Source organism: Triturus cristatus, chromosome 2_1 (genome assembly GCF_964204655.1).
Source record: "Triturus cristatus chromosome 2_1, aTriCri1.1, whole genome shotgun sequence".
In the NCBI taxonomy this organism is placed as follows: domain Eukaryota; kingdom Metazoa; phylum Chordata; class Amphibia; order Caudata; family Salamandridae; genus Triturus; species Triturus cristatus.
Window position 1 is genome coordinate 448107284 of NC_140581.1, and position 24648 is coordinate 448131931.

The following is a 24648-nucleotide window of genomic DNA, read 5'->3' on the forward strand; positions in this document are numbered from 1 at the left end:
TCGGCGGATATCTCCGGGCTAGGCATTGTTGTGCTCTGTAATTGGAAATCTAGCAGAACTTTGCGTTTGTGTACCTGAAAATGAATTAGCATGTGTATTCATTCATTGCCGTTTTTTATTGTTCTTGACTGAGACAAAACGATTCAAAGTTTTCAAACCAGGCTTAGTAGGCTTCACTTTATTTAAGTTTGGGATTGTTTGTAGAATCGCTGTGGTCTGGTGAGGAAGACAAGCGAGGTTGTTAGTTGGCTTGGTGAGTGAAGGGGGGTGCAGAAAGGAGCAGAGTGAATGGACAGTATGAGGTCATTGGAGGAGTCCATTCTGCCGTCGCTCTCTGACTAAATTGCTTCCGAGTGGAGACAAAGGTGCGGATTTACATTTCCGCGCAGTGCTTCATTCCTAGAAATACCCCTGCCTGGGTTCCCGGGGGTTGCTGATGATGCACCTCTCAGTACCGCTCTTGTAATCACTTGTTCAGTAGCGGCTACTTGCTCACCACCCGCTTGCTGTCTGTTTCAGATGCCGGCTTTGTGTTTTTTGGTGGCTTGTGTTGGCGCCGCCCTACAGATGTCTATGATGTTAGAGGGGAGGGTTGAAATTAATTATTTTTAGACGTGCCCACAGTTATTGCAATCAGGCTACTAAACTAAAATTCGGAATGGATGCCACCCCATCTTCCCCCACACGAACACACACAAGTAAGCGCTCGGCGAATACCTGTAAGACAGCGGGTGCAGTCACCTGGTCTGCTGCTGGGTCTTTGATTTTCATCCCCACCACAGAGTCCAGTTACTCCACTGACCACCAGAGGCCGGCTAGCCTGTGGAGTGTCGGAGCTTGTCAGGTGACTACTTCTACCCAAGGGAATACCTGGGCTAGGGAAGAGTAACTAACATGACCGGCTTGTTGTTCCCACACTCTACCAGCCTTTCAGAGGTGACCGCCTGTTCCAAATCTTCAGCCTGTGTGTTGCACAGATGTCTCTGCAGTGTGCCCGTTCATGTGCACTCCATCCTTCCATTATCAGCAGGCTGGTCGGGTTCCTGATGCAGGAATAACCCAGCTCCAAGCACCCAGGCTAGGGCGGCACATTGGAGCCCTTGACAAATTTGCGACACTGGCGTAACATCCCCAAGGGAACCGTGGCAGACTTTTCTGGATGCACATACCATCCAACTCGAGGCTTGCCACACGTCTGAATCCTTGCTGGCACGCCTCGGGTATACCATACCTGGACGTGCATCTGGCTTCCAACATCTTGCTGTACCACACAACACCACCACTATACATAATCATTGCAATCTCACCCGCGAACAGTCGTACTCCTACAGCATACCCTAAACAGAGCCATCTCACACCCAGGGAAGAGGTGTGGCGCCGCAGCCAGGGCGACTGACTCCGGAATCTGGGGATCACGGTTCGATCCCCGGCGCCGGTGGCAGATTAGCCCAGCACCATGTGACTCTGGGCAATAGCTTGCTTAATCTTCCCGACGGCTCCCAGCGCCTAGAGACCCTTACGGGTGAGTGTTCGCGCTTTACAAATGTGGATATTATTTTATTATTATGCGCTCATGGCTCCAGAGTCAGGTGGTTACAAAGCGCAGCTAACTCAACTGTACCATCACGCATCACACCAGCATTCACCCTAGAAACACACAGATATAGGTAACATAAAGGTAACCACATTACATCATAAGACCTAGTAACCTGGATTGCGATGCACATATAGAAATCACAAACCTCAAGCTCTGCAATGTACAATCTACCAGAGTCTAGAGAAAAAACAAGCAGTCTACGGGAGGCCCACTTACACACTCATAGCACCACAAAATGCCTTCTAAGATCTAACTCACTTTTTAGTTTCCCACTATCCCACTCTTTCAAAACTGAACAAACTATTAACCACACACAAGCAAACCTCTACAAATGAGCTCCCACGTCAAATGATGGTTCCCTGCTTTCAATGGATAGCCTGCCGAGCTCAGCACAGACAGGCGGCCAGGTGGAGAAAGCGTTGTGATGATATGACAGTGGTTGTGCGTGCTTTACAAATGACAATGTAATAAACCGTGCCATGCCAAGTCAGGTGGTGGTGAGAATGGAGTTGATGTGCCTCGCTCTCTTCTTGCTTTTTAAAGTACTCTTGCCTGTGGTATCAAAAGTGCTATAATAGCGTGCATCTTGCACTGCAGTGCCAGGGGTCTGCTGTTTTAATGTTCTACGGGTACTCCAGTATCGCAGTACCGGGAACTGTACCCTGTTTAATGTGCATGGACAGCCTGGGAGGCGAGCTGTCAGACGGTATCAGTCGCCCTCTTCTCTGGTGTGTTTCCTGGCGCTGCCTTTAGGCGGGACCTGTTCTCTTCGGCAGGCCATCTGCAGCAGGAGTGGACAGGCGTGGGTGGGTGGGTGCAGGCAGAGCAGCGGGAGGTGAATGGCGGGCCGGAGGCTCGCCTGGGAAGTCTACGGCGAGCTGTGTTTGACAGGCCCGCGTTGGAACTTTCACATGTTGATTTTAGCTGGGTTTTGTTCCAGCAGTGACAGGGAGGGGTGGGGCCCTGCAGCTTCTAGTATTTCACATGTCTCCTGTTTTTTTCTCCCTCTAGGAGTGTGATGTCAGGCTTGTGGGCAGGCCCTGGAAACTCCCCCCAAGACTTTTACGTCATGCGCTACTATGAGAGCTAAAGCAGAAACTCACACTGCAGTCCTGGCAGGCAAAGGAGAAGCAGACGGCGAGCTCAGCGAAGGAATGGAGGCCACCATGCCCGCTGAGTTGGTGCTTTGAGAATACAGGCTTGAAATCTCACGAGCAGGATTACTTCTTATTTTGCACTTTCCCCTTCATCTCTGTACTTAACTGCATTGGATACCAGTACTGGTCTCCCAACATGTGTCATGTCATTGTCACTTGCCGCTCAATGCTGTGGACTCTTCTGAGCATTGTGGTTGCCTTTGCGGAACTCATTGCCTTCATGAGCACGGATTGGCTGATCGGAAAATCCAAGGCTGTAGGTGGCCAGGATACGGACAACAGGACTGGGGACGAGTCAGAGGAGCCATACCGCCCGACCCTTGGCATCTATGGCCGCTGCTTTAAGATGTCGCGCGTGCAGTATGCACGGAGAGACATGCTCTGTGGGCCCTATGCGGAGACCTTCGGGGAGATTGCGAGTGGCTTCTGGCAGGCCACAGCTATCTTCTTGGCCATTGGTATCTTCATTCTCTGTGCCGTAGCCTTCGTGTCGGTCTTCACCATGTGCGTACAGAGCGTCATGAAGAAGAGCATCTTCAATGTATGTGGGCTTCTACAAGGCATTGCAGGTAGGTGTGAAAGGGGGGGAGGGGAGTTCAAAAACATCTGCTGTTCCTCTCCCAGGGCATCTGAAATTTAGGTTTGGTAGACACCTAAGTTGGGCTAATATCTTCCCCCCCCCACTTAGAGTAAAGTTTTCCTTTGGAAGAATTCGTCTTCAGAGGCCCATAAAAGTTCATAAAGGTCCACAGTGTTGCAATTTTGCATCCCACTCATGCAAAGTAAGTATGAGGGATGAAACCTTGATTTTGTGGGGGTTTCTGGCATCCACAGTATGCATCTCCATGTGACATGTCTGATGCAGGTGTAGCAAGGTGTTTTCAATCGGGTGGGGAGAAAGGGGTTGCTTCTATTGCTTGTTTCATAGCCACCTGGGCCTGTTTCCAGTAAGCTAGTGTGCTTCTAAAATCACTGTTGTGTGGTGTTTTTTTTCTTTTCCTGTTGTACTTCTTTGAAAACAGAGGTGCTGCATGCTGATGAGTCTTGTTAAAGAAAATAGGCAAATTATGTGTTCACCAGCCAGGTTTTATTTTATGTGTTGATGTTCGGATTTGACCTTTAGCTAGTGTGTGTCAAGCTTTAAAATCGTGTGAGCCTAACATTGATTCACACTTTTCTTTTCCCCTCTAATATTAATGGCACAGCTGTTTTTCATATCATGCACAGGTAAGCGAGGTGCTGGCTTTTCCAGAATGCATTATGTTCATAAGAGGAAACTGAATTTCTGAAGGACGGGGAGGTTTATCACTATTTTTTTTTTCATATAGTACTAAACCCATCATCAGGGTAGGGGACGAGCTATGTTCTTGCCTATCTCTCCCACAATGATGAAATGCGGAGTATACAATGCCAGGATTTCAACCACTTTGCACAACCATCATTGCAGCAGTGTATTTTGCACCTTAAACAGGTTTATCTATGCCCTTTTGGGATTTCGCCCTTCCCTCTTTGGTTAGTTGCAGTGTTTTTCCTTTGGATGTACAATCTTGGTGCAGCATGTATTTTTCTTGAGTCTAAACTTTAAATTCTTTAGTACAGGATCTGTCAACTTTTACATCAGCATTTTTCTCAATGAATTAGGGTACTGGTGTCTGCCACGGGCAGCTCTGCCTACAGTGGAAGCGCATAGAAGCAGGAGCGTTTCACCAGTTGTGAGGTGGGCACGCTTGGGTAGCAGGTTATCTTTATGCGGAGCCTGGGAGAGGGGCAGGTGGCACTCACAGCCATCCACAGAAGCCAGAAGTTGCCCTGGAGGTGATTTGGGTCACCCAGAGTACAGTCCTTGGCAGATTCACAAGAGGGGGCTGGGAGACTCGAAGAGCACTGTGCACTGCTGAAATCTATTGCCCAACGACTACCAAGTGCTTCTTTATAGCCTTGCATGGTGCCCTGGGTGGGCAAAGAACATGTTCAAGTGCCAGGTGCTGAAGGGTGCCAGCCTCTGCACCAAAAAGGCAAAAGTCCACCTAGGAGAGGCATTGCTCAAAAGATGTAGGACCTGTGCTGTGTAGGGACAATACCGTACAGGGATGGAGTAGGATAGACCTTGTGTTAGAGAGGCTTGAGATCGTTTCCCAAAGGGCAGTAACGTAATGCACCAAAGGTAACCAGACCCAGGGCTAAAGGTGGCAGACCCACTGAAGAATGTATGGAGACCTGCCAGGAAGGAGATTTTACTTTTCCAAAGGGATAATGGCTGTAAGGTAGAGAAGTCCTATGCTGGTGGGGGAGTCTCACACCCACAGGTGCCAAACCATGCACCTGTAAGTGTGAGACTGCACTGAAAGGGTCTGTATCCTGCACTAAAAAGGGCAATGTGTGGAACCTAAAGAGAGAGGCAGCTAGTAAATGATCCTTAGGTCGAACACTATCACTGTTGGTGTTGGGAGGAAGACATCTATGTGTGTATGGAAGAGGGGGGATATTGAGAGACCCTGGACCAACGATAGGACAAGACATGGGCCATTCATTAATGGGTGCAAAGGGACAGGGGCTCTTTGCGATAGTGTTGGGTGATACCCTTGCCATGGTTGTACATCTGTGTGTGTAAATATTCATCTGAAGAAAGAGTAAAACCGATATCTTAAATATGTTATCTAATAAAATGTTTGCAAGCGTTCATAACCAACTGATTGCATACATTGCCGGGCAAACTTTTTTAATGTTAGAAAACAGAACAAATAATGTGCGCTATAAAAACCTATGAATGCCCTTTAAAAAGCTTCAGTTGTAGGGGGCTTATATGATCTAAAAGCTACAACAACAACAAAAAAAACTGCAAGTCACTAGTGACCAACCCCTGCACTTTTTATGAGCTGGCGCATAATGTGACACAAACCAGATAAAATAATCATGGACGTGACTGATCTCACAAGTGACATCACTCACGACTTGGAACTGTGATAGATACTGCTCCTTTCCAGGGTCAGATCTGCCCCACCCATCGAGCTCACCATGTTGTGTATTTGTAAAATGCACCATCACCCGCGAGGGTATCCTGGTGCTGAGCAGGTGTGTGTACGCCACTACCTCTGGTAGGTTGGTTAATCGAAAAGCCAAGCCTTGAGCTTCTTGCGGAATTGAAGGAGAGAGCAGGGGGCTCTGATGTGGAGTTTGAAGTTGTTTCACACTTTAGGAGCGATGTAAGAGAACGCCCGTCGTCCTGATCTGGTTCGATTTGTGTGGGGTGTGTATGAGTAGGACACACTGCACCTCGTACAATAACCTGCTTAATGTGAAATGAGCACACACTCTCTCTCGCTCTACCCTCCGCTGTGTGTTCTTTCACTCGGGCATGCACAGTGACTACGTGCATCTGTGTATGAAGCGCGGAGCCTCCTTTACCCTTGGGTGGGTGTGCACTGCTGCCTTGCTGTGAACATGTACCAGATTATGCTCATCGTCCCTCCCCTGCTGAAGGTCTCTCTGTGTGAAAGTGCTGCCCGCTTGAGAGCGCTGACTTGACTCAACGTGGTCTGGAGCACTGGAAGTGTGCTTTGTGCTGGTGCGTAGGCGGCTCCTCTTTTCACAGACTTTACACTGACCTATGTTGGTTCAACTCCGGTGGGTCCCATGTGAGAGGACCACAGTGTCTCTGGTTGACCTGTAGCCCAAGAATGGAAAACCTAAATTTCTGGGTTTCTGTTTTTTACCAACTTTGCCTCCAGAGGTTGTGAGGGAGTGTATTTTATGATGGAATGTGAAATGTGTCAAATTTTTTAGTTAATATAGGCACGGAAACGCCACGTTCGTGGAATTTTTGTATGGAGTAATTTCGCTCATTCAGTTACTGATGCAAATGCATAGAAATAAGTTGTCTTCCTTAATCGAAATGTATCTACATGCTGCAACAAGCTAGCCTGGAATGACGTGTAGTTCAGAGGCTGCCTGGAGGCGGCGTTCCTCGTTTTCCGCTAACGCGCAGGGGTGTCCTCGGAGTTTGAAGCTGTTTTTTATCCCAGTGTAAATGTACGTAGTGTTCATGCTTAATTAGTGGGGTGTTTGCTGAGCCGTGGCTGGGTTGGTGTTGGGGGAGTCTCTGTGCATCAGTCATGGAAGGGAATACGTGGCAGAAATGAGATAAGAACCCGGTACCTGTTCTAATTCAATGTATACGGCAGTCCAAAGGTCACCTCGTCCAAGCCGTTGCTATGGCAGCGGCCATCATCAACAGTGGCTGGCGGGAGCTGCGCGAGCGGTGATGTGTTCTTTCCAGGCCCACAAGGTTGGAGTGTTTGCTTCTCGGTGCCACACAAGTGCCTGCATCTGGTCCGCGCGCTTCGACGACGGCCTGACGCAGCCGCGTGTCCCCACGCTTTTCTCTCTCAATTCCCTCTGTGGATAAGCGTAATGACGTACTTCTGCTTGCACTCTTCAGAACTGCAGGAGGCTGCTGTGATGAGTTATGTGAAAACAAGACACCCTCTTCTACTAGAATAATGGTGTTCGGTGCACTGTGTGCCTACAAGGCTGGGTATGTAGCCCCCCCCACCCCCCCCCTCAGCCTTGAAAGCAGCCGCCCCATGCTTCAGCGTATGGGGAAAACCTCCGGTAGCCATGTTGGCTTAGTTCACTGCTTTTGCGTGATCACACATTCCATTACAGCTACCACAGATCAACAAGCCTCCATTCCTCCTGGAGACAACTGTCATAATCTGAATAGAACCGTGGTGACACAACATGAATTGGCAATGTACGACACGTGGTCTCACTAGATGCAAGTTGCCATAGGTCCGCATAAAAATAACAATCTAGGGAGTAAAAGGTTAGTAACATACTGCCAGTATGACCTCCCTATCCATATGTATCAACAGACATACTGACTTTCCACCCCTGAAAGTGCAGAATTGCTATGTTGCAGCAAAGGTGGTCTAATTGGATCCTGTGATACTCTTTCAATTGTGTTAAAAAAGGAAACAACGTAAACCCTTCACCCACAATAGGTGGCAGGCATGCTGCAACTTTGGGGTGTCCCCTTCACTCGTAATGTTGCAGGTGACCTTACCTTGAGATCTTTGTGGGATGTGTTTGAGTGTGAGGAATATACATGGTTTGGGGTCAAGGTTTGTCGTTTCAATAATGTCACTGAGTAGACAGATAATTTATTACGTGTCTTTTATGCACAGGGTCAAAAAAGGCAATGACGACGACTGGGGCAGTGGACCCTGTGTGTCTTCACTGTCGCATGCCTGTCAATCTGTTGACTCAAATAATGCAGGTGAAGTCAGGGATTTAAGAGTGCCATCCCATTGGGGTGAATGGAACACAAAGACATTATTGGAGGGTGTTATATGTTTGGAAAGTGTGTGGCTCCAGAACGTCCATGGAGGCATTGCAATTGGCGGAGCAGTGTTCTTTCTCTCTTCTCCCCCCCCCCCCCCCCCCCCATGTGAAGTAGCCGCATTTTATAGTCTACAAGTCAAAGAAGGTTAGCAAAGATAGGATTACAGCTGGATGCCACCAGTGGTTAGTAGGATGATAGCAGTTCCATTTGCACCTACTTTTGTGTTTTTCTGGGGCATAGTTGTATTGCAGTTAGGGCTGCAGGTGCTTCTGTAGCTCTTTTGTAATGCAGACTGTACTGGCGCAAAATATGCACTTGTGCGTTACCAAATGAATGTTCCCTTCTTTGCATGGGGATTGTCCCCATGCAAATCAGAAAACCCGTTTGTCTTGTGCTCATTCCATGTTACAAATGAAGGAGCAAATCATAAAAACCCCAGATAAGATGCACTGATTTTGTGCCAGATAGCATGTGGCTCCCAGTCCATGCCCCTTTCCCAAAAGGCTCTTTTAAGCACCATCGGACCCCAGTGCATCCCTCCAGAGACCAGTGTAGTCACATGCTGTATCTGTCAGAAGCAGAATGTCTCCCCTCTTGACAACCCTCAACAAAGTCCATAGGTGTCGCCTAAGTGAGATCTGTAGGCTTTGTTGAAGTGGAATTGAGTGGCATTATGTGGCGTGGATTGGCACTGAGGTGCCTGGGGTGAAATTGAGTGGCATGAAGTGGTGTGTCGGGTGGTGTGGAGGGAGTGGCATTGTGTGGCATGAAGTGGAGTGTCATTGTGTGGTGTGGTGTGGAGTGGGATTGTGTGGCGTGGAGTGACGTGGAGTAGAGTAGTATTGTGCGGTATCAAAAATTGCCCAAGTTGCCACTGAATTGCCTTATTGTCCTTCAAAGCCTTGAGCTATATGTATGCAATTATAATACAATATGTTACCAATTATCTCGACCTTCCTTCTTTGTAAACATCTGAAGTCTTTGATCCGATGCAGGAGCTGTTAGAATGTGCAACGGTTCTGGGAGAACTAGTTTGTTTACAATAAATGCATTTTAGATGCGGAGGGGGGTAGTGGGTGAGGAAGTAACAAATATATCGTATCGGTTGGGGATAAAGGAGATGGAGCAAGGAGGCGGCAGTGTTGTTGAGCTACAAATGTTGAAAGTCTTTTCCAAACCGCGTTCGCAGACGTGCTCAGTACTCAATCATGATAGAGAATAATATTGAAAAAGCAATCACCTTGTTGTCTGAAGAAGAGGTTAACAGAACAGGCTGTCAGAGTTTTAAACAAAAGCTATTCAAGAGTTGAAAATCAGGTGGCTCTGACAACTCTCTCAGATGTTGGGATGGGGGCATGGGCGGGAAAGAAGCAACACAGAGAAAGTGTGGGTGGGAGGGGGAAGAACCGCACCGACAAGGGTGGGGTGTAAGGGGAAGAAGAAATGGTACCTCAGTCACAGCATGAGCTGTGGGCAGATAATAATTAAGGTGAATCAATCTGTGCTTGGTCCATGCTCCACAGAAAGAATAGGAAGTGATGCTTGGACTGTGTTGACCAGTTAGGAGGCAGCAAAGAAGAGTCACAAAGATGCTAGCGAATCGTAAGCAATGGGCGGGCTCCAAGCCCTACATAGTAAGCAATACTCCTCACAGTGAAGGTGCATGCGCTGCCAGCAGACTAAACCTAAAAATGAGGCCAAATCTGCTCCCGCTGAAAGAGAGGATCATGACTCTGTCTTTCACTGATGCGCTCTGTCCAGCGCAGGCATGAAGTGTCAAAGTTATCACTTATGCTGGGGGCAGTGCATTTTTCTGTAAACCGGTGCATTTTCATAGTCTGCACACCAAGTTAAGGGTGTGCCCTGGTGAGAACCAGGATAGCTCCCCCCAATATGTCATTCTGCATCAAGAATGCAAATAAAATGAAGTTGATGCAGATCTAAGAAGTTATATTATTTATGGTCACTCAGTTACATTTCAGAAAGTTGAAAAGATGGTGTAAAAATTAGATATGAGTGATTTTTCTTACTTTTTGGTGCATTAGGTCTGTTAGAAATCACTAGCTCAGACTTTTGATATTGAAATGTAAACCGTTCTAGTCGCACCCTCGGACACCATAGATTAAAACAAGATCAAAGTATTTAATTTTGAAACATTTAAAGAGTTGTTTTCTTTTTCACGAGGCGAGGGGCTATGTGAACTTTTCGAAAACCTGGATAATTAATGTTGTTTGAAGCATGTTTGTTCATGATGCCGCGCGTTCCAGGTCACTGTTGGGACCTGATTAAGAGGGTTTGTTTTGAAGTTTTAATAGTTCACAGCCCGTGCTCTCTGACTTCTCTCCATTGTGCCACAAATATCACAGACTAAGCATCAACTGAATGTGTTTTTTAAACTACAGGCCATAGCCATGTGCAGCTGACTTAGTTGTATAACTGTAGCATCTGCGGTAAATTTGTCATTTCAAACGACATTCTATTTATCACTTTAGATCTTTGACAGTGCAATCAGTTGATTATTAATACTAATTATTTTTACACATCACTTCATACCGCTCTCTGCCCTTTCTACCCCTCTTGAATCGCTTTTCTCTTGACAGACCATTCTTCCGCCCTTGACATCATTGGACTTCAATCGTTCTCCAGCCTAACTTAGTTAAACTGTGAACACAAGTAGCCTGAATTTAAAATCAATCCCCAAATAAGCACACACAATTGTATGGATTGTGAGATTTTCAGTGTCCTGAGAAAAGTGTTTACCTAAAGAATGACCAGCTCCGACCATAATGTTGAACAAGAAGTGCAGGGGTACCCTTGCAATGTTACACGAGTCACAACAATTTTTATCGAAAGATGAAGCTGAAAGTCGGGGGTCAAATGTGAAACGATTAAATTTGCTTTAGGGTTTTACAAAGTACTATGTGCCATCGAACGAGAGCTTCTGTGGATGTGGAATTCGAAAAAAACGAGGAAACGTCAAAAATCTAGAACGTCAGTGGAGCTATTGGCATACACGTTTTTGCAGGCAAAGTCAACAAACTGAAACAGGCTCTGCCCTCTGAAAAGCCTGGCTTCAAAGTTTAAAAATATATGTCCGGCAAAAAGAGGAAACCTGGCTGATGCAGCATCTAGTGGTGTTAGTTGTGTTAGCAGACTCACCGTTATTACAAAATATATATATATATATATATATATATATATATATATATATATATATATATATATATATATATATATATATATATATATATATATATATATATATATATATATATATAAATGTTTTGCTTTAAATTATACAATCTACAGCCTTGTTCTCACTGCATCCAGCATCTGTTTGACGTGCTTCCTCCCAATTAGGGATTTTGCAGTGCTAAATCTTACTGATTTACTAATCGCACATTATACCGCCATCTAGTGGCTGGGCTCAGAAGTGATAGATTACAAAACCTTTTTCCGTTCTTAGGTGGTTGTCAACATAGGTGGAGCTTGTATGATTCATTGTGACATCAACCTTAAGCCCTCTAATGTGACCTCCATTTTAGATCATTTTTTGCTGCCACTTGGTTCATTAGTGCTCTATGAATCTGATCCCGGCGATCTCCTCCATTTGCTAAGGAGCAGATCCCACTTGGCCTCTTATTGGTCTGAGGTGGTGCGACTCCTGGCGGAGCTTACGGGCCGTTCCCTGACCCCCAACCCCAGGGTGGGCCTGCTAGGCCTCTATCCCCGACCAGGTAAGCATTAAATCACGCCCGTATTATTGGCTTTAGGAACCAAAAAGTTGTCATTGCTTCCCCACATTGCCTTCAAGGAGGTCAGGAAGTGCCCTATAAATTCAGACCCCAAGTATTGCACTGCAGTTGTCTCCCATCTCGTGTCCCCCAAGAGCCAGGGGCAGTGTCTCCATGGATTGAAAACCTAGTTTTAAGCCAGTTTACGCAGAGGCCTTCCCAAAACCAGAGACTTTCAGGTTTTGTGCAGAGATCACCCCTATAAAGGACCATGTGATTCGCGTAGAGCGAGATGTCATGGGAAACTCCACGGGTCTGATTGGCAGGATAGAACGTACTGCGGCAGGTCCTACAAACCAGGGGCTCCACTGCGAGGGCAAAAAGCAGGGGAGATAACTGGCACCCCTGCCAGGTACCTCTCGCCACATTGGCCAGAGATCCTTTGTCCTGTTCGGATCCGCGCCATAGGACTTGCATAGAGCAAAAAAGTCCATTCGACAAAGCGGGACTAGTCCCATATGGAGAAAGCCTTTTCGATATCTACAAACATCAAACCAGCCCACTCCAGCAGGGCTGGACTGTCTTTCAAAATCACTGGTAGTCGCTGGATGTTGAGTGCCGTGCAACGTCCAGGAATAAAGCATGACTGATCAGTGTGGATAAGAGTGAAAGTTGTGTCAGAACTCCACTAAGGAGCTTGTAGTCAACGGCCTGTAAGTAGTTACATCAGTGGCAGGTTTCCTGGGTTTAAGCAGAGGGCCAGTGAGAGCCTCCCGCAGGGTAGGGGGCAAGGCATGAGTCGCTAGTGCCTTCCGGTATAATGAAGCCAGGCGGGGAGCCAGGAAATCACTATAGGCTCCATAGAACTCCACCAGGAGGCTGTCCATCCCTGGAACGATTTCCACGGGCGATACGCCAGATCTCAGCTGGAATTTCCACCTCCAACCCATCCTCTCCCAACACTTCCAGTACTTCCTGTGCCAGCCTGCAAGGTAGAAGGTTGGGCAGCCATTCCCGGACGGTCCGCTTGCACGGCGCATCTCTAGCATAGTAAAGTCTGGCATAGTAATCGGTGAAGACTGATTTATTGTGCCCTGTGTATATAGTCTGGAACCCTCTGGCGTCATAATCTCTAGAATCTGCAAACCACTCGGGATTGGCAAACCAGGCCAGCGAAGGCTCTGTCTTGTCCCTCTCATTGTGTGCCCGAATCATATAAGCTGTGTGATCGAAACTGCTAAGGAGTTCCACATGTTCCGATACCCTCTCTTTGGCCTCCAATACAGCCTGTTGTAGGTATGGCCATTCCGGCCACAATCACCAAGTCTCGGAGAGCCCGTTCATGAGTAACAATTTCTCCCATCCGGGTCTGCCAAACTCCAGCCGAATCTGACAGGCAGGATGACAACCTTGGAGGCCTCTCATTCCTCATGTAGGGAGGATGCAGCGCCTTCGTTCTTGCCAAAGTAGTGCTGAATCCTCCCTCCCCTGAATCCTCCAAGCTGGCACACTTTAGACACCAGCTCGGTATGCAGGGCAGCGCTGTGCCCCACTGTAACATCAGCAAAAGGGGGTTGTGGTCCGAGATGTTCCCAGACAGGTATTCAACATTCGTAATGGCCCCAAGCATGTTGGGGAAGCATAAAAAGTGTCTAGGCAGACATGAAGCACATGTATGATCGAGTGAAACGAGTAATCACGGACCTGTGGATGGTAATGTCGCCATCCACCTACTAGGCCCCAGTTGCGTTCCCAGGTGGTGAATCTACTAGACAGAAGGACAGTGGGAGAATCCCCAATGGGAGAGGGGAACAGTCCAGGTCAACATTGGCAACGCAATAAAAGTCATCAACAATAAGAAGCTCTAGCAGCAGCAGAGGGGCCAGCACTTGGGATAACGTGTCGAAAAACAGGGATTGGCCAACATTGGGTGCGTATATATTCACAAATTAGATGTCTCGTCTGTCTAAGTGGCCTGTGAGAATGGAGTAGTGCCCCTCCGTGTCAACCTTTTTGCTAGTTACTTGAAGAGAGACACGGGTCCGCACCCAAATTAGCGGCGTCCTAGCAAAGGCTGAGAATATGGTGGAAACTCCCCAACCTCGTCCGTGCCTGCAGAGGGCGGCTCCTTCCTTGGTATTTAAGTGAGTCTCCTGCAGCTGGCCTATATGAACTCCCCCCACCTACGTAGGTAGGCTTGCACATGGTAACATTTAATCATATTATTCAAGACCCTTGCTTTCCAGGATAGCCCTTTTGTATGCATCAACATTATCCCCCATCATCAAGCATCGCCATCCAGCCACACCCTCCCAAGCACTGCAGTAGCGGGGGTAGTGTTGTCTCCACAACCAGCGGGGACAAAAGAGGGAGCAGACCTTCGTTGGACCCCAACCCAAAAAAAGAAACCACAAACATCCCAACTCCTCCACCCCAGGACAGCAAGGCAACTTCCCGCCCCCCCATCTAATCTATGAAACTCAACCTAAGCAAATCAGTAGGCCAGGGATACACCAACACTTCATATGGAGTGACAGAAGTAAGAAGCAGGCCTCATCAAGAGGAGAGAGCCCCAGCGAAACATCCCCACATCCAGCCCTGCAGGAAGGAGATGGGAAGGAAATAGCAGCCCCCCCCCCCCCCCGTCGTGAGGGTCCACCAGGCAGACACTACGTATAAGCAGCATATAAGAAGTAAATAACATATCTGCTGCATTCCATCTCCAGTGCAGCAATGGAGCCAGAAGTTCAGTGGATATCATCGGCAGTCTGTGGTGTGACCTGAGGTAAGTCATCGATTTGGTCAGTGTCCAATGTGGAATCGGACTCGGACCCTGAGTTTGAAGCAACTGATGTAGCTCCAGACTCAGGTGTGTGCCGCTCTAAGTCCGAGGTCATGTGTTTAGCAGCTGTCTCCACTGCACTACGCCTCTCATGTTGCACCTGTGCCACCGTAGGAGTGCCACCCTGCCTCCTCTGGGTCCAGGCCGCACTCAAGGCTGTCCGGTGTCACCCCGCCCCTCCGGGCTCAGCTCAAGCCAATCCTATACCTCACCTAGATCCGAAAAAAACCTGGTTCTTTGGGCAGTGACCACTCCCAAGCGTGCAGGATAAAGCATGGAGTACTTGATATCCAAGTCTGAGTTTCCGCTCGGCCTCTAGAAACGATGCTGACTGCCTTTGGTCTGCCCAGATAAAGTCAGGAATTACAATCATCCTACTGTTTGCAACGCATAAGTTCCCCAGATCTCTGGCACACTTTAGGATGTGGTTGCAGTCTCTGAAGTGCAAAAGACATGCCACAATAGGACGAGGTGCACCCCCAGGTGGTGGTGGGTGAGCCGGCAATCTGTAAGCCCTTTCCAGGGTGCACTCCGGTGCCATCACTTGCCCAAGCCAGCCCTTGAGGAAAGCAACCATGTCCGCTCCCTCCGTCATTCTGGCAATCCTACCACTCAGATGTTATTTCTGCGAGCACAACCATCAGAGTCCTCCTCCCGGCCACCAGCACTCTGACCCTCGCAAGAACATCTGCAATCTGTCTTCAGTTCTCTGGTGGTCGGGACCATCTACTGCAGTGTAAGTTCAGTGGCTGTGATGCGCTGAGCTAAGTTACGATGGTCTGCCTTGAGCAGGCCAAGGTCTACTACCACTGTATCAACTTTGTGTTCCAGGATTTCCTTGAGACTCCAATGGCCAGCAGGATAGAATCCAGTTTGTCTTGCGGGACCAGTACCATCCCACCACTCTCACCTTCGAGTGCAGGTGAGCCCCCTGCCTTTGGCACTGGAACCTCCTTCCATTGGTTATAGCGAGGCATGGCATTAGGAGAGGGAAATGAAAGGACAACACAGGGCGCCATCCAACAGTAGGAACACTGGCAGCCCTCCTAGACATAGACAACAGAACCCCTCTAGAGTACCACATGATCCCCCCCCCCCACTCCATGGAAGACCATCGGTCACCTCCCAGTACAATAGGGAGAGATCAGGGCGCCTTTGCTGCAGAATGCACGAGACAAGTGGGGGCCACAGGCAGCACCAGCGCATGGGGTGGTAATAGTCAGGAGACAGAGCTCGCTAGCTCTCAAACTAAGCAGATTGTCAGTTAACAGTTATACCCGTGCTGTAAGGGTCTAGCAGCTAGGGCAGTCGCCACAATGACTCCCTGCGTCGTGTTCCGAGACGTGCTACGAAGGCGGTACCAGGCTTGTGAGGCACAGTAGTCCAGCAATAGAGGGAGGCCCCAACCCACAGGCCACCTGCCGCTACCCCAGTGGCACAGTATATTTCAGAGGAGTACAATCTGGTCTCTCAGGACCTATGACCTATGGTATTGCACAGAGTTATATGCACTAGGGAGTGGGGGAGGCCTCCCACCCTCTCCCCCCCCCCCCCCCCCCCCCCCCCAAACCAGCACCTCCGGGTGCCCAGGGCTGTCGCACCACCAGGCCTAAGCGTCCCTTCAGTGGCTGATCCTGGGGTCCCTGCCACCACTAGCTGTGCACCTCCTCACTGGTCACCGCAAGGGCTGCTCTTTCAAGGACCGCGGAGTGCACTCACAGCAGTCTGGATGTCCAGTCCCACGATCCTCTTTGTAGCACCGACACTGTGGGCCCCTTCTAATATCCACTTGGGCTCTGCTGTTGCCATCAATGTCGGGTCCCTGTCCAATGTGCACGAGAATACCCGCACCATTCTCTCGCCATCGCTCCCCTGAATTTCAGGCTGCTTGGCATAAGAGGCCAGGCCTGGAAGCCACCATCTTGAGCGAGGCCCCATCAGGATCAAATGGTGCAGCGAACCAGGGGAATCCCTTGCCAGGGCTTCGCAAGAGCCTGGAGGGTCTGCTGTGCAGTACCAATCTCTACCGGGCACCCCCAGTTGCCGGGCCGCAAGATCACACCAGTTTGGGACTGGATGTGGAAGCTCCACCGGGAGCTACCATAAACCTTTTAGGCCACACCCCACCACCATAGCATGCTATACTATGACACACTATACAATGATGCGTAATAATCTACCATACCATATAATAACAGGCCATTACATGCCGTACCATACTATACAATCACAGCCCATACCGTACTATACAATCACAGCCCATACCGTACTATACAATAAAAGGACATATCGTACTATGCAATAACAGGTCATACCTTACTATACCATATTATAAAATGACAAACCATACCAATGACCCTAAAATGACAAGCCATAAACAATGACCAAGTATCAATCTACTTCTGCTGGCATCGGGCTACTCCACTGGCTCCCGATACTGCAACGTATAGAATTTAAGGCTCTCTGCCTGGTACAAAAGGCTTTGTATTGTGGGGGAGCTTTGGCCATGCAGAGTCTATTTCTATGGTACTCCCCGATACGGAATGTCAGATCAGCCAACATGGGACTGGTCCAGGTTCCCAAAATTCGGAGAGCAAGATGGGGAGGCAGGAGCCTACTGCATCTAGCTGCCAGACTATGGCATTGGCTGCCGACCACCATCAGGCTGCAGCCAAATAGGCTTCAGTTTAGGAAAATGACAAAGACTTGGCTACTCCCCCCCCCCCCCCCCCCCCCCCCCCATAAGCCCCATGGTTCCACCAAACAGCACTGGTCACACTCCTTAGCGCCAAGACGCCACAGCATTTGTGCGCTTTATAAATGTCCGTCTTACTTACCAGCCATTCCATCCTATGCTATACAATAATGGGCCATACCATAACATACTTTACCATACCATGCAATAACAAGCCAGGCTATATCATATCATACTGTTCAGTGACAAGCCATGTCATACCATACCATGCAATAACATGCCATGACATTCTAAAAAATAACAGGTCATACCTTCCCATACAATGACCATCCATAGCATACCAAACTCATACTATTTAAGATCAGGCTCTACCATACCATAGCAGAGAACATAACTAAACAAAATTGACAGAGCGAATTGATCTCTCAAGACCTATTGGCTTTGCCAAGGCTGGTTTTATTTTGCTTTCAGCACTCCTTGAGAATGCATGTGTTTCCTTGCTCTCTCACCTGTATGCTGCTACCCCCGTACACTACAATGCTCTGTGGTTTTAACCTGGTTTTTCTCCCCTTCACCAGCTCGTGTGGCTTCCCCACTTATTTTCTTCTGTGTTTTTTTTTTTTCAATTCTTCCTCCCTAATTTATAGTTTTATTTTATTTTGGATGGTCTTGCATCGCCATTATGCTACCGTGCCACTACTTTCTTTATAATGCACTTTATAATTTTTTTTATTTACTGCTGCAAGACAGGCATCTGTCATCTTGAAACAATAAATAAAAAGTTAGGAAACAGAAAAGTCGGCTGCAGCATCATAATGGACCTGTGTATATACTTGGTGATTTTTTTTTTTTTTTATTTTTTTTTTTATTTTACAGAGTTTTATATAGCGCGAACTTGACCCGAATGTATCGGGTATCAGAGCGCTTTACATAGCACCAGTCGCGTTACATGAGGACACATTCATTTTTTTGTTAGGCACGGGGAGACGGGTAGATTAAGTGATTTGCCCAGAATCGCAGGATGTTCAGCGTTATTGCCAAGACTCGAACCTAGGTCCCCAGATTCGAGGTGGCCCGCCCTAGCCCTTAGACCAATTCCTTTCCCATGATGCACGCGTATGGCATCATCATGGGGCAACCATTTTCTTTATTGGAGGAATAAAAGGGTGTTGGCAATGCTATGTATTGTTTGTGATACCTTTTTTTTGCTGATGGTGTCCGGTATCGGCAACAAGCATTGGTAAAGCTAAAATATGTTGCCTAATGCCTTTCGAATGCGAGAGCTACTGGTTTTAAGAATTCTCATTCTAGACAGTGCCCAAAAATGAATATAATGGACTCGGTTCACAAATATTATTTTCGTAGGAGTCATCCATGGTCATAAAATGCCTTTGTTGCTCTAAATTGGTATCCCAATTCAGACAACCCAGATTTCTCCTTTCTAGCAGGTGGTGAAGTCCGCCTGGAATTGGCCCTGTCTACCTGAGTGGGTCACCTCGTAAAAGTTGTATACTCTCTTAAAATCTTATTTGATGGGTAGTCTAAAAAAAATTGTGGATCCTCAAATGAGATGCAAAGCGAGGTTAAACCTAAGAAAAAGTAGGTTTGTATTTTTTATGTGAGAAAGGAGTCCTCCTAATTTTCATATTACAAATTATTGCAGATTTTCATTTATTCTGCATGGTATAAACTACCTTTAACTCTACATAAGACTATTGCAAGCCTCAGAGGGGTGATTTGGCTGTTTTTTGGCAGGAGGCATTTGCTCACGAAGCTCTTGGGTGGCTTGCAATATGCTTTTAATGTACAGATGGGAGTATTTTATTCCATATAGTGAGTGGGTGTTTTCAAACTTTCGCAGAGGTCTTGTGTGGTCTCTTGGGCGTCAGTAGGTCATCCGGTTCTGAATTTCCTCTTTTTTGCTTGCTTGAACTTTTAATTGTTGTTCAGATATCATGAACTGGGGACACCGCTCATGCCTGTCCTGACACACTGCTAAAAACCAGAGATGTTTTGTCTTCCAGGCATGTACCACAATGTCTGAAAGCAGCAAACTGTAATAAGAGACCCCCTTCCCTTGGTTGAGTCCATTTGCAGTCTCTGAGCCGATGGGTGGGCAGCAGTTCTAGGTTGGAAATGTAGCATGCCAGTAGCTACCAGTAAAAGTCGAGTGGGCCGATGGCACTGCGAAGTCGCCCATCCGAGGGCTTTCAGGTGTGATACATATGGCAGTCTTTAGTTGCCTGCAGTAAGTTATTACAAGTAAGTGGTGACTACGTTTTCTTTTTGAAGGGCTGTTTGGCAATGAGAACAGGTCTGGAATAAGGAAGTAAAATAGGGTGCTTTATACAAAGGAATAAGAATCCCGCTTATTCTGTGCTAATCCTGCCAGGCACATTGTATTTTTAAAATGTTTGCTAAGCTTGCAGGGCAATGTTTGCAGAGAAAGGCCACTTGTGTTGATGCATCATGGAGCGTACTGTTCACACTGGCATACTAAAGCCTATAAGATTAAGTATGTGCATTTATAGCTTATTTCCTTGGCACGTAGGGCTCATGAGCGTTACAGCTGCGTTTATTGCCCACTGGCTGGTTAATGTGCATAGTTAGTATGGAGGCTAATGAGCACTGCTGCTAAATTAATCATTAACCTTAATTACACCTGCCTAAGCATGCTGCATTGGGTACGTTGTCCATATCTGTTTGCTATGATACTGGATAATAGCCATATCTGCAGTAACAGTCACCCAGAATGTGTGCTACTGCGCATTGCTGCTATACTATACATTAATTATGGGGAATAATGTAATTAGCTATTAAATTATACAGAAAGTATGTGGGGTACTGTGTATAGTCTTGTGGGATTTCTCAAAATACATGTGTCTTAAATGTCTCCTGCGTTGTTTAAAAAGTCTCTTGGAGTGATGCATGCAACCCGTCACATTCACTCTGGTCAGATTCCCTGTTCCAGCCATGGCTTTGGGGGTCCTGAGATTCAGAAACTATCATTGCTTGGTCTGTGAGAAGTTTTTGTTGGGAAAATACTAGTGATTTTTTAAAAATTGAATTTATTCTTTTGCTCTACTACTATGTACTTACACTTGCAGGTATTATACTGCATTTTGGTCGTTGACTTAATGCTCCTATGATTCTTTCATATTATTAATGCATGCTGTGATTTATGGCTGTGTATTACATTTATATATATTTTTGCCATAAATTGTTATTTGGAACAAGAATGGTCATAAACGCAAATTAATGCCTTTATTACTACAGTGCAGCTTTCGAGTCCTATATTTCTGCCCTAATACTGCTGCATTTTCTGGACCTAGATCCTACCCTAGGTCATCATTTCTTCACACTATGGGGGCGTGCAATGAGATTGTGCTATGAGCCTGTTTAAATAACTATATTTTGCTCCATGAATCGATACTGGATTTGCTTGCTGGTGGCAGGGTCCAGATTATCCCGTTTGTTTAGGGCTAATGCGTAAGAAAGAACATAATGGCTTATGACGTTCCCCCTCTGTCAGGTGACTGTCGCGGAATATGACTTTCACTGGTTCCTTTATGATGATTTCAGCATTTGTTTACGTTCTGCCACTGCACTGGTCTGTCCCCCCCCCCCCCCCCTCTCCCCCCCCCCCCCTCCCCCCCCCCCCACAAGGAGCCATATACAGATGACCTTGAATGCCATCAATAGGCTGTCGGTGAAGTCGTCCCCCCATGACGTCAGCTCTTCTCTGCGCTGTTGTTCGCCTTGGCGCGAGGTGCTCTTTGCTCGCGCGCGGTCCCGTCCTCTCCTGGCACCGCTCAATAGCCGCTTTCTCTGAAGAAGCCAGAATACAGAGGAAGTCATGGGACCTGGGAACTTACTTTAGTGGCAGAAAAGACCACGCGCCTAACCAAGTAACTGGTTGCAGATGTGCTAGGAATATGAATCAGACTGAGAAGAGCTGAGTGTTTTCTTTGTGTTTTTTAACCATTGAGGAACCAATAGACCAAGAGACTGAGTCTGTTGTTGTGACCAGGCCCTTCCGCGTGCTCCCGGTTTACTTGTGAATTGAATAGGGCTGCAGTTTTGTGCATTGTGGTCTCACGTTGGAGAGAGGTAGAAGTGTACTTTCTTGGTACTACACCTTGAGATTTCCAAACACATACGTTTAAAGGAAACGACAAAGTACTGGTGAGTTATTTTATGCCTGAAGTCTATATAATAGCAAATTAAGCATGATACGCCTCTTTTATTGACATGGAGCCCCTTACTAAATGCTGCAAATCACCCAGTGGTGCAACAAATTTAAAGCACAATGCAAATATGTTTTACCTATAGGTGTCTCTTACATTTATAGAGTTCTGGAAATCCCTGCAGGAATTGCAATGTCAAATGTGAAGATTCCAGTTTCCATTTTTTTTTTTCGAGGTATTCTCTCCATAGTGCATTTTGAGCCTCGCCTCTCTTCATAAGACCTTCTTCCTTGGTCGCTCGTGCTGTTACACCAAAGCTTTGCATCGGATTCACATAGCTGTGCGTGCATTTGCCCCAATGACATGGCTGGTGTTTGCTAGCGCTGATCCGCAGCCTGATGAAACATTGTTCTGCTAGTGAAGTATGAGGCACACTTCTAGTGTTGCCCTATTGCTCGAATATATCTTGTTAAAACAAAAGACAAGAGGCGTTAGGCAAAACAAGAACAGTTGGTTTAATTAAACACTTCAGTCCAGAGTACAGTTACAGAAGCAGGTCTGAGGACAGTCTCGAAATACAATCAATCTGAGCAAGGTTTTATACATTTCTTTGGATATCCTAAAATATGTCAATCCATTTTTGGTAAAGAATGTGGGCCTTGTCTTTGGAGTCGTAAATAAGGCCCCTGAATGGGGGTCCTGTGCAGAGTGCACCTTATGCACCCGTCTTTTTACATTTTCATCAAAATCTGAAACCTTTCATTCTATCCGAAGTAAACAGCACAAAAACAGAATGCTGAGGCTTCGAGCCAGAAGCAGATTCATCCGGATGGTTTGGACTTTTATCACAGTTGTACAGGAATGAAGGCACTCCATGCAGAAATGGCAAAAGTGGTGTGGGTGGGGATGATGGTTGGTTTTTCTGGGTGTTCCACTTAACGCACTCCTCTTGAGGGCAAGGACACTGCTTTGTCGAAATTCTACTGTCGTACACCAGAGTTAACTATAGCGGACGTGGAAGGTTGCCGAGCACCCCTCTTCAGTAATGTAGGTTTCTTGATTTAGGAGGCCTCATCTCAAGATCGTATAGTTGTCAGTTACCATACCCTCATGAGTCCTGTTTAGTAGAATTTCCTTGTGTGCATCCTGCTAGTCAGCCAGTGTCCTGGGCACCATCCACCACCATCAAGGGAAACCATATCTATTGTTCTAACAGTAATACAGTGTCTTTCTAAGCTACCAGACAGAATTTCATAGAGCTTTTTATATCCACAAAGCTCATGGGTGCTTACACAAAATGGTATGTAGCCCATGCTGCCATGCATTTAGTGCCATTGATGGGAAGAATAGTTTGCAAACACATGGCTTTTCTTTGAATTCAGTTGTTACTAGCTTCCTTTATTTCTTGATATCCTTGGATTGTCCCCACAGGCAGTAGTTCAAGCGACAGCAGCGTATGCCTTCCGCCAGTACACACATTTTATCAGTCACCAAAATCTCATCGCTTCTAAAGCCACTAGGCACCCACTCTGCCTTACCACTAAGTGTTTTGTACTAAGAAGCTCTAGTGGAAGTCTGTGGTGGTAAACACTGCTCTCTGGTTGTGGCCACAGTGTGGCGAGACACTTCTGCTGCAGTGGTTGGTCCCATAAATCCAATTGTTGGCACAACCCCGGATAGTAGTACTTTATATGTAGGACTACAACACTGGGCGGACTTCTAACAAAAAACTCCTGTGCCGTTGGGAAAAAGATCTGATACCACATGGGAAGAACTGGGGTGCACAGAGGAAACTCAACCTTGTGGTGTGAGCCCTGCTCTTTGAGGATGGTTTCCATCCTATTCTGCTGTGAAATTTCTGAATGAGTAGGCCATGTACGCTTCCCCTAATCCTTAGTTGGTCCTCTATCTAGTTTGGAAATGTGCAGTCCGAGCATGCGCACGCCACCTCAGTTTATTGTGTGAAAGTGACATTCTCCCTTAGAAATGTGCCTAGCTTGAAAACATGGACTTCTATGATGGAGCGCACTAGCAAGTATTAAACTCCGTGGTAACATCACATTTAAAGCGGTGTGACGTGAACGTCGAAATGCTTCACAACCTCAGTGGTTGTTGCACATTAATCAGTCCCTGAGGACACTAACCAGTGTCATCCGTGTCTCCCAGGGGACTCTAGTCTCCCTGCCCATGGCTTCATCCTGCAAACAAATCGAACCACAACGAATAAGTATCAGTATTTTACAGACCACTCATTATTGCGTCTGTCACAGCTGCTGCACTTGAAATAGTGTAGATTTTGTGAAAAGTGCGTACTCTAATAGAGTTAATTACTCTTCATTACCACCATGCTGCTTATTGGAGGGGTCCACAGACCTGTGCAGCGATGGTTGCTTGGGCTGTCATTATGAACAGCCCCGACCTGCTGACATAGACTCTATGTATAAGGGCGGCAGGGGCCGGCTATACATCTCCTTGGTGACAGTATAAAGATCACCTGCATACAGAGACTTGGAGGTGCCCGACTTTTTAACCCTCGCCTCCAGGGACATTTTCTCATGAATTTCAGGCAAAATCTAAGCTAAGTTCTCATCTCATCAGTTCTGCTCTGTATCAAATGTCACAACACCCCTTTTACCTGGAAGAGCGTCGCTCTATAGAAATGCCAAATAAAAAACCTCAAAGCTATGGCAGGCCCGGTAGGTGAGGCAGCGTGCGGGTTCGTAGGTTGTACCGTGGATCAATGTGGGTTACTACAAACACGCGGGTTTGGCGTGGTGTGGTCCAGTCCAGGATGTGTGCTGAGACAGGAGTGTGTGAGGTGATGTGCATTCGGATTCAGCGTTGAGAGTGGTTGGATGAGATGCAAAATCCAAGATAAATTACTTTACATTGCTCAAAAGAATTGAGCAGGATGGCTGTCCCACAGTGGCGCGAGAGTGCCGTCCCCTGGAGCAGTGAGGCAGGAATGGTGATTTGTTTGAGCTGCACGTGTCATAAACACACACATTGACGTGAGCTACTTAAACATCTCACCTGCTGCCGCGTTTTTGTTTCGGCAGCGGTTCCCTGAGTCCTCGATTTTGCTTTGAGAA

General features: G+C 47.1%; 1 protein-coding gene across 1 annotated transcript in view; it reads left to right on the forward strand.

The window, feature by feature from the left end:
• The window catches only part of LHFPL2 (LHFPL tetraspan subfamily member 2), a 418004-nt gene that overhangs the window by 325751 nt on the left and 67605 nt on the right, over window positions 1–24648 (forward strand). The window contains exon 6 of the mRNA XM_085632259.1: window positions 2609–3323. Within this exon, the coding sequence (XP_085488385.1) occupies window positions 2891–3323 (433 nt within the window). The 5' untranslated portion in view covers window positions 2609–2890. The remainder of the gene's footprint in view (window positions 1–2608; window positions 3324–24648) is intronic.